This window comes from Carlito syrichta, unplaced genomic scaffold (assembly GCF_000164805.1).
Source record: "Carlito syrichta isolate Samal-C Ts95f unplaced genomic scaffold, Tarsius_syrichta-2.0.1 Scaffold303669, whole genome shotgun sequence".
Lineage (NCBI taxonomy): Eukaryota > Metazoa > Chordata > Mammalia > Primates > Tarsiidae > Carlito > Carlito syrichta.
The window spans coordinates 503,974-522,388 of NW_007247765.1; the positions used below are offsets into that span (position 1 = coordinate 503,974).

Genomic DNA, 18,415 nt, shown 5'->3' on the forward strand with positions numbered 1-18,415 from the left:
GCTACTGGAAGCTGAGGCGGAAGGGTCGCCGGAGCCCAGCAGGTCGAGGCTGCGGTGGCCGGGAGCGGCCACTGCACTCCAGTCTGGGCGACAGAGTGAGACTCCAACTCAAAAAAAAAAAAAAAAAGAGCAGTGAAAACATGGGTGGACACAGTGGCTCAAGCCTGTCATCCTAGCACTTTGGGAGGCCCAGGCGAGAGGATTGGCGAGGTGAGGTGTTCAAGACCTACATGGGCAATTTGATGAGACCTCACCTCTTCAATAAATAATACAATGAACTGGGCATGGTGGCACACACACCTGTAGTGCTGGTAACTTAGGAGGCTGAGGCGGAAGGATTGCCTGAGCCCAGTAGGTCAAGGCTGCATGGCTGTGAGCATGCCACTGCACTCCAGCCTGGGTAACAGGGTGAGACTCTAAGTCAGAAAAGAAAAAGAAAAAAGAAAATATGACTACTATACTTTTTTTGTAAAATCCCCACATTTTTGTGTACATTTCAGACATGAGAATCCATAGTCCCAGAACCAATTTGAGGGGGATTTAAAGCTCAGGGAAGCAGCAGCTCTCTTCAAGTTTCTGAGTAACTGAACTTCACAGATAACAACAGATTGGAAGATAGAATCAGTTAATCCCTGAACTCAAGGAGCCCTTGGCCCACGTCCCAGATAGTACAGGATGCTGGAACCTGGTCAGGTCCTATCCTCCCCTAAACACACTTCTCCTCTCCTCGGAAGAAGGCAGCTTTTGCCCCCACCGTGTGAGGGCCGGCCTCAAGTCACCTCCACAAATGCACCAGTAAGTGGCTTTCTGGGCAGGCCGTCACCTGCAAGGTGCCAAAGGCCAGGCAGGTACCTGTGGCCCAGCCTTCAGCGGTGAGGCCGTGGGCCAGGCTGGGCGCCTGCCTTTTCCAAGAGCCCTTTGAATCACACTAGTCGCACCTCCCTCGCGGGCACCCTGGGCCAGCTGAGCGGCAGCCAACGTCTCTGGGTAACAAAGATGAGGGGAATGAATCCAAACACAGGTTGCTCGATGAAGGCCGGGGAGCTGAGAGAAGGATGTTGATTCTGTAAGATAACACACCTGCTCAGCTGGGCCACCCATGCCTGCCCGTTGCCATGGCAAACTCATTCTGCTCCAAGGCCATGTGGCTTTGTTTCCTTCAGAGATCTGGTCCTTGTCCTACCTTTTCTAACAACTCCAGCACAATGACACGGAAACCAGCGACAGCATAATTGATTTCTCCTCCCCTCTATCAGCGGCTCACACTTGCTCGCAGGCCCGAGTCGGCCTGTTCCTTTGAACCTCGCTGAGCATGAAGGCATGCTTCAGAGCCACCCTCATTAACATTCTGGGTCGCTCTTCCCTGTCAGCTATAAACAAGCCCCGCATCAGCGGCCTCCTTCCTTCCAGCTTTACAAATGGCTGGCTCTGGTCCATGTGTTGCTGCCGATCCAGGTGTCTGGGCGCACAACGCCGGACTCAGAGCGCTCGGGAGAGGCTAAAAATAGAACAGCAGTTCTGGACGCAGACCAGGGCGGCTACTGCATCTCGGCTCGTGCCACATACCGGGCCTCACGGGACCCATCAGGCGTGAGTGCCGTCAGCTGGCTCTGCCCCTCCCTGGCCCTCTCCCCAGCTGCCAGTTTCCATCAGTGCCTTCCTGGTGAAGAGAGCTGGGGGAGGTCAGGCCAGGGACAGGAGGTGGGTACCCTGACTGGTTTTGTTTAGAGGCCCTGAGAGGTCTGGAGCTGCACTGACTCCTGCCCCAAGTTTCCAGAAAGCACGCAGCCAGGCCCAGGACGTGGTCACCTTTGCCAAGGTGCGCTTGGGTCTGAGACTTGTGTTGTGTAGCCAAGGCTCAAATGCCACCTCCTAAGTCACCCGAAGGAGCATGACCTAGACTCCTAGTCTTATGCTCCTTGAGAAGGTAAACAGAAAACCCCCCTGAGTGTTCCTCCCACAAGTCCCACCTGCTTGACTTGAAGCTAGGACTCAGGGAACAAGTCACAGTCAACAGATGGAGGGGCCGAGGCGCGTGTGGGCGCGTGGGTGCGTGGGCGCGTGGGCAACACGTGTCTGCCCCTCTGTGAAAGCCACCCACCTCCCACCTGGTCTCCCATCTGAAAATGGTTCTATTTGATAACATTTTCCAGGAGAAAACGGAGTGAGTTGGTATGCAGTGGGCCCGCTGGGTGCGAGGCCTCCAGTGTGCTGACTGTGTCAACTGAGCTAGGCTCCCTGGCGTCATGGATGTTCCCATGAGAGAGCGTGCCCTTCCTGCAGCCTTCGCACCCAGAGGAGGCCTCCGTCTGAAGGGTCAGGCGGAGGTCCCCAGCAGAGACAGGACATCCTGAGAAGCACCACTCCTGTGAACTCAGAAGTGCGAGGAAAAGGTGACTATCACAGGCTTTAGAGATAAAGACCTTTGTCATCATTGATGTTTTGGAGATTGGCCAGATAAAACTAAAAGAAATTGATCTGACTCCTAGCAGATTTTGCCTGTAAGCTTCAGGTAGGTGTCAAGGCATTTTAAATAGTGCCCTGGTTTCATACACACCAGTATAAGATAAATATGCCCGACCACCCCAAGAGAAGTCGCACTCCATTTGATTAGAGCAACAATTAATGCCCCAAAGAGTTTCTCCCGGCACAAGTTGCAACATGATCATTTAAACCTTCTGCCACCTGAGGATGCCGGCACCCCTTCCCACTGGCCCCCTGTGCGCACGAGGCTCAGTTTACCTCAGGGAGATCCTGGGTCACTTGTTGAACACATCTACTGACAAAACCCAGAATACTTTATAGACTCCACAAAGAAATGTCTGCAGTCTGGAAACCAAAACATCTGGGTTCGGATCCCAGGGTTGACTTTGACAAACCATAGCTTCTCTGGGCCCCGCTTTCCTCATGAATAAAGCAGAGATGTGTGATTCCTAGGGTCTCTTCTAGACTGAAAATTCCAGAACAAATACATGATCTGTGAATGTCATTAAATTGGGTGCTTTCTTTCTTCCTTCTTGTTTATTGGGTTGGTGGGCTCCTACATCACCATCTATCTGCAACACCGGGACATGATTCCCTGGGAGGAGAGGCAGCTCTTGTCTGTGACATGTCCCCATATAGAACCTTCCTTCTCTTTTCATTTGCCACTAGGAGGTGGGTCTCTCTGATTCTTCTTGGTCATTAAGAAGAAACAGAGATCCTGTGTTTCAAGACTTTCTGGTTCATTTCTCATGATCACAGGACTTTGCAGTCCATTTGGCAAGTTGAAGGGGACGGCAGGGGGGTTGGCAAAGTGCACAAGGTGGTTGTTAAAGCGGCTAGGTTAAGATAACACTCCCGGCCAGACATCAGGAGCGAGGTGGGACGGCAAGTAGAGAGCCCACACCCCTGGCCACCGGGACTCTGAGGGGAGCCCAGCCTTTAAAGAGGCGATGTACTTACTCAGAAACAAAGTGTATCAGCGATTGTGCTTCTGAGCACTGAGCTGAGAAATAGTCTTACACTTTGTAGCCACGCATAGAGACGTCTTTGAACAACACGGAAGTGAAATAGGCAGGTATTTTGAGACCAGTTGCTAAAATGACAAGTTGCATTTAAAATTTTAAGGTAGTCCCTGAATATTAGGAAAGAACCTAACCCTGCATTCTGTAAACCCACCCCAGTTTAGGCCCAAATAAAACCTTGGGAGCAAAGGGTTATTTTCATTAAGTCAGCTCCACCGCACCTCCACCCCCAAAATACCTCAAGATGATGCCCCAAAAGATCTAAAGATAAACCCCAGAAATATCTTAAGATGAATGTATGGGGACCAGGATAACACCTGAAGAAACCGAGTGTTCATCTTAGAGTCGGTGCCTCCAATTGTTGTTAGCATTCCTTTGATGTTGGCGGTCAGCAGATTTCATAGGAACTTCAGAGGTCAAGCTTTTACCACTGGGCCAGGTAGGGTGTGTGTGTGTGTGTGTGTGTGTGTGCGCGCGCGCGCGCGCGCGCGCGTGCGTGTGTGTGTATGTGTGCACTTCTGGTTTGGTTTATGCTTTTGCTACCAATGCTACCAGCTGTGACACTTTAATGACTATGTGTAGCACACCAGAGACCTTGGCTCTCATGACCCACCTGGGTAGGAAGAGTGGAAGGAATGAATGGTTGAGAACCCAGGCAAGCCTCTAAAGAGAAGCAGGGGTAACTAAATCTTTGCAACCCAGAAACACTTCAGAGCAACCATTGCTGGTGTCATTTTATTTACAAATGTGTGTCGAACCTGATGGTGTCACCTCAGAACGATAAAGATAACAAAAAGTGAGAGAGAGCGAAGGCTTGAAGTTAATGTTTGGGGTGTTCGCCAGGCCTTTCACATTAACCAAACAAGAAAATGGGTTCTACTAGGTCCCAACACTACAGAACCAAAGGTACTAGTCATGAAGTCCCACAGATAAGTAAGTTAAGCTCGTTTTTCTTCTCTTTTTATTTTTTAAAGAACAAAGATATTCACCTTACCCAGAAGACATCTAAGTTACAAAGTCAACAAAACTAGTGTCCTCTGCATTTCATTAGCAATGTTTCTTGTTTATAGTTGACAAGCATTTGTTCTTTCCCTGTGGGGACATGTAAGGGTTGGGCTCTCTCATAGTACAGTGCACCTTGTTTAGAGTTTGGGTTGACAGTGGGGAGGCAGTAGCTTTCAACCCCAAAAAGTCTTCATTGGCCTACTCACTTGGGCCGTCATTCAAGCCATCCCACCCAGCTATGTAGTTTATATAGATTTTATATACATGTTACATAGCTTGTATATGGGTATGTATATGGATTTTGGGATACTAGATAACATATATACAGAGGGTGCCAAAAATTGTATACATTTTAAGAAAGGAAAAAACTGTAATAAAATGTTAATACTCAATATATACCGATAACAAAAGATGAACACAAGTCATGCTTGACTTCTGCAATGATAAGAGGTACTCAAAGTGGTTCCCATCATTGTCCAGACACTTTTGATGGCGGTGAGCTAAAAGTAATACATAGATAACATCTCTTAAAATACTTAAATATATATGTATATATGTGTGTGTATACCTATACATATATATCTAAAATTATTAACCTGAGGGTATCATTGAAGATATTTTTAAAAAGAAAATATGTCTGTTAAGAAAATGTAAATTTATTCCCTGGGAGATATAATTGTGAAGTTGAAAACTCAGTCACTTCTCAAAAGAGCATTAGGGTTTGGGTCCTAGACTTCAAACCTTTTAGGCTGATCACAGATGCTTCTGTCCCTGCCATTTTAGAAATGAGTCCCCAGAGCCCCAGAAAGTGAAAGGACTTGCCGAAGGCCACACAGCTAGTCAGTGGCAGAGCCAAGACGAGGACACGGGTCCCGCAGACCGCAAGTCCAGCCTGGTTACACACCTGTCACTTCACACACGTACACAGTCGGATCCTAAGAACCCTATTCATACTATTTAGAATCATGGCTGTGTGCTGTACAAAGTTGTTTTTGTCAAAAATCTCTATTGCTAGAATAAAGCTTCCATGATTATGCTAAAAAGGGCTGTTTAACGATCTGGCTTTAATCCTGTACTAAACAGAGTGGTCTGTTGTATTTATCTAGTATTACATCTAAGCAGCTTTGTGGATGTCCCTGGAAGCAACCGCCCATATCATTATAAATTATATATCTATCTACCTCCTCTGAGATAAGTGAGACATATTCTTACAAAAGGGTAAACATTTTATTATTTGTCCATGAATCAGCTTGGTCTGAGGACACCAAGCATCTGGCTAACTCGTAAAAGCTGACCAGGCGTGGGGGCTCATACCTGTGATCCCAGCGCTTTGGGAGGCTGAAGCGGGAGGATCGCTTAAGCCCAGGAGCAGCCAGGGCAACATAGTGAAGCCTCAACTCAACAAAAACAACAAAATCAAAAATAAAATAAAAGTCGCCTAACGTGATAGGAGTGAGTCTGTAACTATTAACATGTGATGCAGTGTCCCTTATATAATCTGCTTGCTGAGAGCTGAGGCCCAGGAGGAACACATCAGACTGTCGCCAGGAACGTGCTGGACTCCGCACCAGCGATGGGTTTTTAAGCTGGGAGTGAAAAAGGGGTAGGCAGAGGCCTGGGAGGAGGAGGCCTGGGAGGGAGAGGGCTCTTCAGAGCAGGTCTTCTGGGGTCAGGGCCCCTCCAGGAGGAACTGAGATGCACGTAGCCGCAAGAGCTTCCGGCCAGTCCACATGCCCTGGATCTGGGGGGAGGGTCACAAGGGCACCACCTGGAGTGTAGGCAGGGGGCCCCGGGGAGGAGCCACGTACTCCTCCTCCCTCAATAGCCGCAGAAGGATGTTCTTCTTATTCTTGGGCCAGCTGTAGACGTGCGTGTTCTGAAGCCAGGTGGGCACGTGCTCCTGCAGGGAAGAGAGGGATGGGGCAAAGGTCACCAGAGCATGCCTGGCTCGCAAAGCCCAAACTTCCCCAGCCTTCCTGCCTGGGCGTTTCCCACCAAAGTGTCCAGGGAGTTGGGCTGTTTTGCTCTTGGAAGGGCCGAGCCTGTGAAATGTTCTTGGCTCCGGCGCCTCGTAGATCGCATGATAAAAACCACATGTGTGCAGAGCGTTGTGCTATCTCCCAGGCCACCCATCCCCTGCATGTCAACGTGTCTTTCAGCAACCTCACATGAAAGAGGTGGGACAGGGGTCACACAGTGAGATGTGAGCTCCCCCATGACTCCAGAGACGCACACCGGGGCCATGGGCTTAATCTAACTCATGATCCTTCCTGTGGCCCTAGCCCAGCCTGCAGTAGAAGGAGCCCTCAGACCCTCAGCTAGCTGGCAGAGACGGGGGTGGGGGTGAGGCTGCTAGCCAGTGCTCCTGGGTTGCTGTCCGGACTGACAGCCCCACTCAAGTAAGTGCCATGGAGAAAAATAAGACAGAGAAAGGGGCAGGGAGGGCTGGGGTGGGGGAGGAGGGAGGTCTGCAATTGTTTGTTCTCTCTCTTTCTTTCTCTCTTTTAAAGACAGGGTCTTGCTATGTTGCCCAGGCTGGGCTCAAGTGATCCTTCTGCCTCAGCCTCCCAAAGTGCTGGGATTGTTTTTGGTTTTGTTTTTTGAGTGAGAGTCTCACTCTCTTGCCCAGGCTGGAGTACAGTGGCATGATCACTGCTCACTGCAGCGTCCACCTCCTGGGCTCAGGAATCCTTCTACCTAAGCCTCCCAAGTAGCTGGAACTATAGGTATGTGCCATGAGGCCCAGCTAATTTTATTTATGTATTTACTTTTTGTAGAGATGAGGTCTCTCTATGTTGCCTAGGCTGGTCTTAAACTCCTGACCTCATGCGATCCTCCCACCTCAGCCTCCCAAAGTACTCAGATTATGGGTGTGAGCCACTACACCCAGCCAGGTCTGTAGTTTTAAATAGGGTGCTTAGGAAAGGACTGAGAAAATGAGTGAAGACCTGAAAGAGCAAACTTTGTGGTTATCTGGGTTTAGGCAGATAGCAGAGCCAGTGCAAAGGCCCTGTGGTGGTGGTGTGCTTGTCGAACAGCAACAAGGCCTACGTGGCTGCAGCAGAGTGAGTGAGCCTGCGTCCATCTGGAAGTAGAAGGGGCTTTATCAGAGAACACCCGAGGACCACTGGGAGGCCTTGACGTTTTCTCTGGCACAAGCCACCTTTGCTGGATGAATTCAGAGGCAGCACCTGCTGGATGTCAGGCATCGCGCTGGGTGTGGAGGATACCCGCGGTGCCTTGAGGACTTCAGAATTGTAAGATGGAGGTCAAAATGTAAAGAGACCATTTTCTAGGCAGTGGTGCACTGAGGGGGCCCGGTGGGAGCAGCCCACCCCAGCTCAGGCACAAGGGGTTGTCTGGAGGGGTTTTGAAAACAGCAACCTAGATGGAACTAGAGTTTATAATACTGAGTCACCTCTCACAGAAACAAAGATCTGAGTATCACATGTTCTCACTCATAAGTGGACCTTGAACATCGATCGTAATACTATAAGAAAAGGATTGACAGTGGCGAGAAACTGGCGGGGGGGGGAGAGGAAGGGAGGTGGGATTAACGGTAGTCAATATCTGTCTGGGGATGGGGGGACACCCTGCATCAACAAGGGTGCCTGAACAATGCATATTTGTATACCTCACCCTTAACTGTACCCCACGATTTTAAAATAAAAAATATGTTTAAAAAAGAAAGAAAGGAAACAATAGCGGCTGGGCTTGGTGGCTCAGCCCGTAATCCCAGTACTTTGGGAGGCCAAGGCGAATGGATTGCCTGAGCCTGTGGGTTCAAGACCAGCCTGGGCAACTTGGCGAGACCTCGTCTCTACAATAAGTAAAAAATTAGCCAGGTGCAGTAGTGCGCACCTGTAGTTCCGGCTACTTGGAAGCCTGAGATGGAAGGATTGCCGGAGCCCAGCAGGTCAGTGCTGGAGTGGCCTTGAGTGTGCCACTGCACTCCAGCCTGGGAGACAGAGTGAGACTCCAACTCAAAAAGAAAAGAAAAGAAAACAATAGCACAACCAGTGAAGATCGGCCTGATGTTATATCACCACAGTAACCCTAAACAATTATTCCCAGTACCCCATGCCATTGACTCAAGGTGCTAGAATTAGGAGCTCTCAGGAGCGCGACAATAGATGAGCAAGTGCAAGAAAGGCCTCCCATCCCGTAGGCTGGAGAGATGGGGAGATACACGGGGAAGCAACGTTCACTAGGCAGATGGGTTGGGGAAGGGTGTTGGAATTGCCAGCAGAGGGAACAGAAGGGGCAAAGGCACAGATCCCAAAGAACACAGTGTGAGGGCATGCTGAATGGTCCAGTGTGGCTGAGTGGTCATCTGTGCAGAGGGTGACGAGAGAAGACCAAGCAAGGGGGCACAGTCTCTTCCATGGACCTCATCACTCATGCTAAGAAGGGTGGAGGATGATCTTGAAGTCAGTGGGAAAACACCACAAACATTTTGAGCTGGAAAGAGACAGATCAGATCTATATTTTGGATGTTCATCCTTTTGTTTTTGAGTTGGGGTCTCACTCAGTTGCCTAGGCTGGAGTACAGTGGCACGATCCTAACTCACCACAGTCTAAACCTCCTGGGCTCAGACAGTCCCCCTGCCTCAGCCTCCCAAGTAGCTGGGACTATAGGCATGCACTGCCACACCCAGATAATTTTTGCTTTTTTTTTTTGTAGAGACGAGGTCTTGCTATGTTGCCCACACTGGTCTCAAATGCCTGGCCTCATGTGATCCTTTTGCCTCGGCCTCCCAAAGTGCTGGGATTACAGGTGTGACCCACCACACCAGCCCTGCATGTTCCTCTTTAATGCAGAGCAGGATAGCTAGTACAAGGTCAAGGGGAGAGGACTTGCCAGTGAGTGGGAGCAGTGAGACCCTGGGCGAGCAGGCAGGGAGGGTGAAAAGAGTGCTGTTGCACAGGCTGTGCACCAGGCAACCCAAGATGTCCTGTTCATAGAATCGGCCCTTCCCTCACCCGGGCAAAGGGCCCAGCAGTTCTGACACTGGGGAGTTCTCCAGGCGGAAACCCACCAGAGGGACAGCAGAGGGTTTTAACTCCCAAGACATTCACTCCCACACCACCTCCCCTTGGCCAAGCCTAGAGCATGACCGCAGGGTCCGGCGCCCATTCTCCACACTAGCAGGCAGACCCTTCTGGTGTGAAAACCCTCAGGAACCACCATGAAGTTCCCCATGGCCACTGTGTAGCTTGAATTTCTGGACTCTGGCCTGGAGAGCTGAGCTCTGCACAACAAGATACTTCCATGGAACAGCCTGGGAAAATGCACATATCTTCATTTCTATGTGCAAGAGAGACAAAGGGTCAGATGTCCCTCTTCGCTTTCTCTCACGAGTTAAGACAGAAACTACCTCTTGGTGTGCAATGGCTCTTGGCACAATCACGCCAGCAACGATCCCTACAGATAAGGCTCTGTGATCTTTCTGGTTCACGCCGCGGAACCGACCAAAGCGACGTGTTGACCTTTCTGGAAACACTGTGATCGCCAAGGATGGATAAAGAGCTGAGAGGAGCTTCCACTCAAAAGCCCAGATGGCAAACACAGTGAATCAGAAGGACTTTGTTTCTCTGTTTACCTTTTTAGCATTTGGGAAGAGCACAGGGATGAATCTGAAGTTCATGCTTCCTTGTTTGATGAACTCGATCTGCATCTGCAACCAAATACATGTGAAGGTGTCATGGAGCGAGGAGGAGGAGCCCAGGGTCCCGTGACCACGCAAGCCCACGTGGGGTTCGCATCCTGACTTCCTGATCTGAGAGTCACACCTTTATCGGTGGAAGGTGTCCCCATGACACCTCTATGCCACTAGCTCACTTATTGATCACTTATCGAATGCCCACTGAAAACCACACCCCATGCTGGACTCTGGCGTTAGGGATGAAAGCACCTTTCCATCTGAGCATCGCTTCTTGATTCTGTGTTCCATGACTTCACTTTAGTGACTTGAAACTGGCCATGGTGAGAGCATATACATCCTGGGAACGGGTGACCACTACAAATCAGGACAGCCAGTGTGGCAAAACCCCACTTTATGGCCCCTCCCCTCATGAAGCCAGCCTTCCAGTAGGAGAAAGGTCAGTTACCAACCACAGTGTGGTGTGAAAAGTATGGAGGGCCAGGGAAGCCCAGAATAGGGGTTATCAGTTCTCCATCAGGGATTAGAAGGACAGTTACAAGAAGGGTCATTGGGTGCTGAAAGAAAAGATTCTGGTCAGATGGGGAAAACTGGGGGGAAGGGAAGAACATTCTCAGCAGAGGAAACATTGTGAGCAAATGTCCGGGGTGTGGAATAGTGTAAGTGTGATTGGGACCAGCAGGTGACAAAGCCAGACAGCGGGGGCGGAGGCTGGGAGGCCAGCTGCGAAGAGCCTTGTTTGCCAGGTGCTAGGCTCCCCATGCCTGTTCCAAATGGCTCCGATATGGTGGTAGCCCAAGGAGGTTTAGCTGCCAAGAACTCTACCAAAATCAGAACCTCCAGCACAAGGGGAGTTAGTCCTCCAAGTCCTGTGACCCACACAGAGATTTCAGGCATCTGATGACAAGGGCTTGAGGCATGAAGTATTCCCAACTATGTTATCTTCCACCTGATGTTTATAACTGAGAAGTTTTCATTGTTCATGGGGATAAAAACAGAACAGAGAAGACAGCGACAGTGGTGACGGCTGGTAAATCACTATAGAAACCTCTCATACACACACTCTCACATACACACGCACACAATCACACAACACACACCCATCCCCCACAAGGTGTTTTCACAGAATCACCTCGCATCAAAAATCTGAAGATAACGCCAAAAGTGGATTTTAAAATGACCCAAGTTGCCGGGCACAGTGGCTCAGGCCTGGAATACCAACACTTTGGGAGATGGAGGTGAGAGGATTGCCTGAGTCCAGGGGATCGAGACCAGCCTGGGCAACATGGCGAGACCTCGTCTCTACAGTAAATCAAAAAATTAGCCAGGTGTGGTGGCGTGAATTTGTAGTTCCAGCTACTTGGAAGGCTGAGGTGGAATGATCACAGGAGCCCAACAGGTCGAGACTGCAGAGGCCATGAGCATGCCACTGCACTCCAGTCTGGGTGACAGAGTGAAACTCCAACTAAAAAAAAAAAAAATTACCCAAGTTCTCGCAACTAGAAACACAAGGTCCACCAGCAAAGGGCAAAATGTGACAGGAAGAGCAGAGGGCTCAGACATTAAAAGTGAGGAACTGGGATTTGTCTCTGGCATCGAGAACACTTGTACTGCAGAGTCTGGCTTGTTCACTGGGCTGCCTGGTCTGCCGGTGGCGGGGGACCAGCCAGCAGCAGTGCAGTTCTGTGTCCTCTCATACTTTCAGATAGTGGCTTTCTGGGACGAAGTTAGCTCTGTGATGCAGTTACCCATGGGCACCCCTTCACTCCCTCTGTCACAGTCATGTTTTTATTGTCCCGAGTTCCATTGTCTACAGGGGTCCAGGAGTCCAGCTAGGTGGGCAGAAAGGCGCTTCTGTAATGAGCAAGGGCCCAGGACACTGTTGTCCAAGAAACCAAGTTAAAAGACAATAGGGCAACAGTTGGATCAGTCAGACAAATTCTGAGGACTGTATTACTGTAGTGCATGGCTGTGTGAGACTCTGTTGTATTCTTGTGTGTTACTGTAGTGTATTCCCATATGTGACTGTGGTGTGTTACTGTGGTGTATTCCCGTGTGTTACTGGAGTGTATTGCCATGTGTGACTGTGTTGTATTCCTGTGTGTAACTGTATACCAATGCTGTGTGTTACTGTATTATATTCCCGTGTGTTACTGCATTGTATTATGGTGTGTTGCTGTATTGCATTTCCGTATATTACCGTAGTGTATTGCTGTGTGTTACTCTATCGTATTGTTGTGTTACTGTATTGCATTTCTGTGTGTTACTATATTGCAATGCTGTTGATGCCTGGTTTTGCCACAACCTGCAGAGCTAGACATGTGTCCTCAGGAACTGGCAGGGCCCTGGAGCCTTTCCCACATGCCCCCATCAGCTCCTGGGACCCGCCAGTTCTTGGAGATGCACACAGGACATCGGGTCCTCTGGGCCACACACATGTGGACAGCTGGGGCACGGTAGCACCTTGAGCCAGCATGGCCTTTCTCAGTGGTCTGCTTCCAGACGTGCTACCTTCATAGATCCTGCCTACGAGAAAGGCAAGAATGGGCAGATACTTCTCCCCTGACCCCTTGACCTTATCTTTGACCTCACTACCTTGTCCCAGCTTTTCTTTGGGTTAGTTGTGAGCTCAAGTGAGTGGTCTGAACTTGGTGGAAAAGGGGACGGACTGTCTGAAGATGGACTGTCTGAAGACAGATGGTGAACACTCGCCCTGCCCTTTTCCTAAGCTGCAGATCCAAGACCGAGCTAGGATTTCAGTCTGCCTTCAAGGGACAGTGGCGTGGCTCGAGCCTGCCTGCTTCCTGCCCACCTCCCATCGTCCCAGGCAATGATCCTTAAGCCCATTCCAGTTGTCTTCCCCCATAGAGAGCTGGCGCTGACACACAGCTTAGAAGTTCTAGTTCAGTGAGTTTTCAAGCTTTCTAAAATCTCAGAATCCTTAGTAAACAAGTGTGAGAGATATAGGCCAGCGCTGGCTGAGGTGAGGGTGGGAGGCTCAGAGCCAGCCTCTTTTGCAGCTCTTACGGGCACCCACTGGGGACTCCACAGGACAGACCGAAAGTCCCAAGTCTAGGTCAGGTGTGGTGGCTCACGCCTGTAATTCCAGCACTTTGGGAGACGAAAGTGAGAGGATTGCTTGAGCCCAGGAGTTTGGGACCAGCTTGGGCAACATAGTGAGATGTTATCTCAAAAAGTAAAAAACTTAGCCGGGCGTAGTGGCATATGTCTGTAGTCCAGCTACCCGGGAGGCTGAGAAGGAAGGATCACCTGAGCCCAGGAGGTCGAGGCTATGGTGAGTTGTGATTGTGCCGCTGCACTCTAGCCTGGGTGGCAGAGTGAGACCCCAAGTCAAAAAAAAAAGAGAAAGTCACATGTCTGGTCCGGCATCATAGTCAAGCAGAAACTGTCTTCACAGCGTCTCTATAATCCTGGAACGCAGGAGGTTGGGTAATCCATAAACCAGTCAGTTCCAAAGCTGAAACATTTTTTCAGTCAGAATATTCTACTAGATGCTGAGCACATCTAATAGCCTATCAGTTTCCCCTACTGCTTTTATTTGACCCCATAGTTCAGGTGTGGCAGTAAAATGTACCCCACCTGTCATGGGCTAAGAACAATTCCTTCCCCTGACTGAGTGGCCAATATGTGCCACAGCTTTGCAAACAATATTTCACTTAATCTTCACAACAACATTGCAAGTATCAGTGACCCATTTTATGACTAGAGACACTGAGGCCCAAAGAGATTTAAGCAGTTGGGCTGTGTGTGGCCTCCGTGAGGAGGCCAGCTGTGAGCCAAGCACGTCTGATGCCACATGTGTGTCCTCCCCATGCCGTCCTGCCTTTCTGAAAGGGCAGACTGCAGAGCGTGACACAGCTACAGAGCCCACCCCTCACAGCCCTGCCTCCCGCTCTCCTGGGACTCCACATCTGTTGGTGCCCAGCCAAGCCCACAGAGCATGGCCCTCCAGACTCTTGGGCCATTCTCCCCTTGTTACTGATAGGAACTGAGGCCCAGAGATGCGTGGCCTGCCCATAGTCCCCAAGGTAGACGCAGGCGGGACCAGTGTCCCCTCTCCTGACGTGTCAGGCCTGGGATTCAGGCATTGCACTGCCTCTGTTGGTCTCTGGTGCAGAGCAGGATTTCCCTGGACTGTGTGTCCATCCCTGGGGGCAGTAGATGCCTGGTCCTGCCCCACTCACCATGCGGTGAATGTACTTGGTGTGTAAGCCGTGCTCATCCTCATCTAGCTGCGACTCGGCACCTTCCACGTCCTGTTTGTACTTGGGGCTGATGGCCACAATGATCATCACTGTCTTCTGTCAACGGGAGAAAGGCATGTTGACAGGAGTGTCAAGGGTAGCCCATCAGTGGAGGCAAGCTGGGGGCTGGCCAGCAGGACTGGGGGCGTCCTCTGACATGCAGAGGGTGGGGGCCAGGCTCATCCTCTGCTGAAAGAGAAAGGCAATGGCTCCCACCCCATGGACCCCTGTCTCTGCTTCTCCCTCTATCCCCCTGCCCGCCCTGCCCCTCGGATGGGCAGAGCAAACAGCTGAGAGAGGAGCTCTCCCGAATGAAGGTGCTGGGGCCACGGATTTCCAGGGCCGTCACTAGGAAACGTCTAACTCAGGCCTGGATCCTGGTGAGTCTGTGGGGTGGCAGGTGGGCAGGGGCTGTGCCCTGGCGCTGGGAACACCCTGCTTCCTGCCACGGGGTGGGAACTGCAGTCACGGTACCCCTGATGGCCCTGCTTTCATGGCGTGATCAGTACAGGCAGGAGGGACAGGCCCTTCCGCACAAAGCAAACATCAGGCTGCAGACAAAAGACACAGCCCGGCCTGCTGAGAGGCCCACGGCTGCCTGCAAGGAGCTGGCCACGGACACGCCGGCAGCAATCAATTTCCATCTTGCTCCAGCACAGCGTGTCTCGGTGGCCGGTAGAGATTCTGTCGGGGAGAACAAATCCCAGGCTGCATGGTCCCCCGCCCCCAGGGGTGGGGTGTGTGTGTGCTGCAGGAGGGCGGGGAGGGAGGCTGCCTGGGAGGCCTCTTCAGCCCCATCCTACAAAAGTCTCAGGGTGGCCTACGATTACATCGAATTCTGCTGTCACCCCCCCCCCCCCCCCCCCCCTCCGCTTCATTTCCTTCTTTCCTCGTCTGGTTAAAAAAAAAAAATTGGTTTGCTCTGATTGTTATCAACCACCTGTGTCTGGTTTGACCGTCATTTCCTGCCTGTACATGTTCAGGAGGGCGACCCACCCTTCCCTCCCAAGCCTTCGCGCCTTCCAACAAGAGGGCTTTGTTGGGGCTGTCTCCGCCTCCACCTCCGGCGGGGGCACCAGAGCCTCTTTCATTGTGTGACTTCAGAAGCTGATTGTCTCTCTCACCAGAAGACAGTCTCAGACTTACATCTCGGAGGTAGCGCTCCATCCATTTAATGATGTCAATGCCTCGAATTCTGTCCTCAAATATGTCAATCTGCAAGAAGAAATGTGGGAGGCGGCCCTCAGGATGTACGAGGAAACACAAGGCCGTGCACATTTAAGATGCAAAGCGCGGCAGGTGCCTTTTGCAAGGAACACGTCCATCCAAAAAACAAACAGTCATGCTCTTAAAATAGTTGCTATTTCAACATTAGGCATTTGAGTATTTAATATCTATCATTAGGATGTCCTGATATACATCAAAACATATCTGTGGCTACACAATAATTATGCTTTTAAAAACCCGAGGCACACCGTATACCTCTAAGTTGGAGGTCAGCCAGCAGCATACATGCATTATATATGTGTGCACGAATCTGTAATTCAAAACGTGAAAGGCAAGCCTAATTCTGGAATGTCTCAATGGGTGTGTGGTGCGCGAGTACTGAGTGGCGCCTTTCTTGCCTTGGTGGGTCCTGATGATGGGATTCTGTCCAATTTCCATCTACATGTTTCAAAAGGATGAAACTTGGAGCAGATCCAAGGGACAGTCACAGAGACCGTGACTGGGAGGGTGGGGAAGGGGCTTATGAGCAAGTCAAGGAGGAGCACTCTCAGGCCTTGAAGAGACTGACGTTTAATATTGGTCGTCAAGCCTTCGAAGGGGTATTGAACAAGGAGAAAAATCACATATTTTTCTGTTTTATAAAAGACCCAATAAAAGACCCAATAAAAGAGACATTTTCTTGGGCTCAGGCTGGAACTGTAGCCAGAAGAGTGAGAGAGAGAGAGAGAGAGAGAGAGAGAGAGAGCGAGCGAGAGAGAGAGAGAGAGAGAGAGAGTGTGTGTGTGTGTGTGTGTGTGTGTGTGTGTGTGTGTGTGTGTGTATGAAGGTGCTCTTGACTGGAAGGGATTATGTGCTAGAATGAGTGACTCAGGGAGTATGTCCTGGGGAGAGGTTATTGGATTCAGCCATGCTCCTCCCAGATTAATTGTCCTCATTGTCACTCTGCCATTTAGAACTGACCAAGTCGAAGCCCAGTGAACTTTCTATGCCATCTACAGTCGGGCCTACCTCTCTGTTCCCTGTGTGCCCTGTCTACCCCCACACTAGTGTTCCCTGTACCCTAAAGGCATAGCATAGCCCCCCCCGCTCTGTACATCCTCCCTACATGCTAACTTCTTCCTCCTTCCTTCATCTCACCTGTCCCACTGTGACTACTTGACAGATAACACGTCATGATAACGTTCTTTCACTCACAATGTGTCTCATTTATGTCCACTTTGTCTTCTCTAAGTTTCCTATGGAAAGAGATTATGCCCTATGTACATCAACTACCAAATACATAGGGTCCATGATGCAAATTCAGAATATGTTTCTTTTCTGATAGAATATAAAAAATGGAATGGCTTTCCTTTTGGATTGTTTGACTTTGATTTTAAAACGTGTAATGTCCAATGACCACGTTAGGTGACCTTGAGAAAGCTTTCGTAGCTTTCTGTGACTGTATCATTTCTGTTTCTGTTATATGAGAGAGAAGCAATATGAAGTCAGGACTGGCCAAGTACGGTGGCTCACGCCTGTAATTCTAGCACTTTGGGAGGCTCAGGTGGGAGGATCACTTGAGTCCAGGAGTTTGAGACCAGCCTAGGTAACATAGTGAGACCTTGTCCCCATAAAAAAATAAATTAACTGGGTGTGGTGGTGCAAGCCTGTAGGCCCAGCTTCTAGGGAGTTTGAGGTGGGAGGATCACCTCAGCCCAGGAGGTCGAGGCTGTGATGAACCGTAATCATGCCACTACATTGCAGTCTGAGTGATGGAGAGAGACCTTCACTCAAAATAATAATAATAATAATGACAATGACAATGATGAGGTCAGGGTTGAGAGGAGATGGACAGCTTGGGGTTCATCTTGGCTCTGCCACTTCTCATCGATATGACTTTGGAAATATTATTGAAACTTTCCAAATCTTATTATCTTCATTTGTAATATGTGGTTAATTAACCTACTTCTTAGGGCAGCTGTGAGCATTAAAATGAGTTAACATGGAAAAGGCGTATCATAATGCAGGCATGAGGTAAGCACTCAAGAAATGGTAAGAATGATTCTTATCTCAGAACCTAAACTCTCCTCAGCTCCTGAGGCGGACATTCTGGGCAGGCCCTGGGCTGCGTGTCTTCCATCTGTCCCTCCGGCTCTCCACCCAAGTCCACAGCTGCTGTCAGGACAGTTTCCCCACATAGCCACTGTTAGGGGCTGAACTGTGTCCCCAACATGTTGAAGCCCTGACCCCCAGCACCTCAGAATGTGATTGCATTTGGAGATGGAACCTTCCAAGCGGCAATTAAGGTAAAGTGAGGTCACTTGGGTAGACCCTCATCCAGTAGGACTGGTGGCCACAGAAGAAGAGGAGGTCAGCACACGGACATGTTACACACACAGAGAAGATACCCTGTGAGGATGGAAGGAGAGGACAGTCAAGGCAAGCCAAGGGAGAGGCCTCGGGATGAAGCCACCCCTGCCGACACCTTGATCTTAGCCTTCCAGTCTCCAGCACAGTGAGAAAACACATCTCTAGATTTAAGCCGGACACTGTGGCTTACACCTATAATCCCAGCACTTTGGGAGGCTGAAGCAGGAGGATTGCTTGAGCCCAGGAGTTTGAGGCCAGCCTAGGCAACATAGCGAGACCTCTCCTCCACTAAAAATAAAAGAAATAATTAAAAACATAGTCTAGCCGGGCTCGGTGGCTCAGCCTGTAATCCCGCGCCCTTGGGAGGCTGAGGTGAGTGGATTGCCTGAGCCCGTGGGTT

At 50.2% G+C, this 18,415-nt stretch overlaps 1 protein-coding gene across 5 annotated transcripts in view; it reads right to left on the minus strand.

Moving 5' to 3' along the window:
- Positions 1-6,239: 6,239 nt before the first annotated feature.
- TRAF3IP2 (TRAF3 interacting protein 2) overlaps positions 6,240-18,415 on the minus strand; it is a 35,390-nt gene continuing 23,214 nt past the window's right edge. For 4 of the 5 annotated variants that reach the window (XM_008058991.1, XM_008058988.1, XM_008058989.1 and 1 more), the window contains 4 exons: positions 15,586-15,654; positions 14,380-14,496; positions 10,115-10,189; positions 6,240-6,411 (listed from right to left, as the gene is read on the minus strand). In XM_008058991.1, the coding sequence (XP_008057182.1) occupies positions 6,265-6,411; positions 10,115-10,189; positions 14,380-14,496; positions 15,586-15,654 (408 nt within the window). In that variant the 3' untranslated portion in view covers positions 6,240-6,264. The remainder of the gene's footprint in view (positions 6,412-10,114; positions 10,190-14,379; positions 14,497-15,585; positions 15,655-18,415) is intronic. The other variant, XM_008058990.1, reaches the window with a different exon arrangement.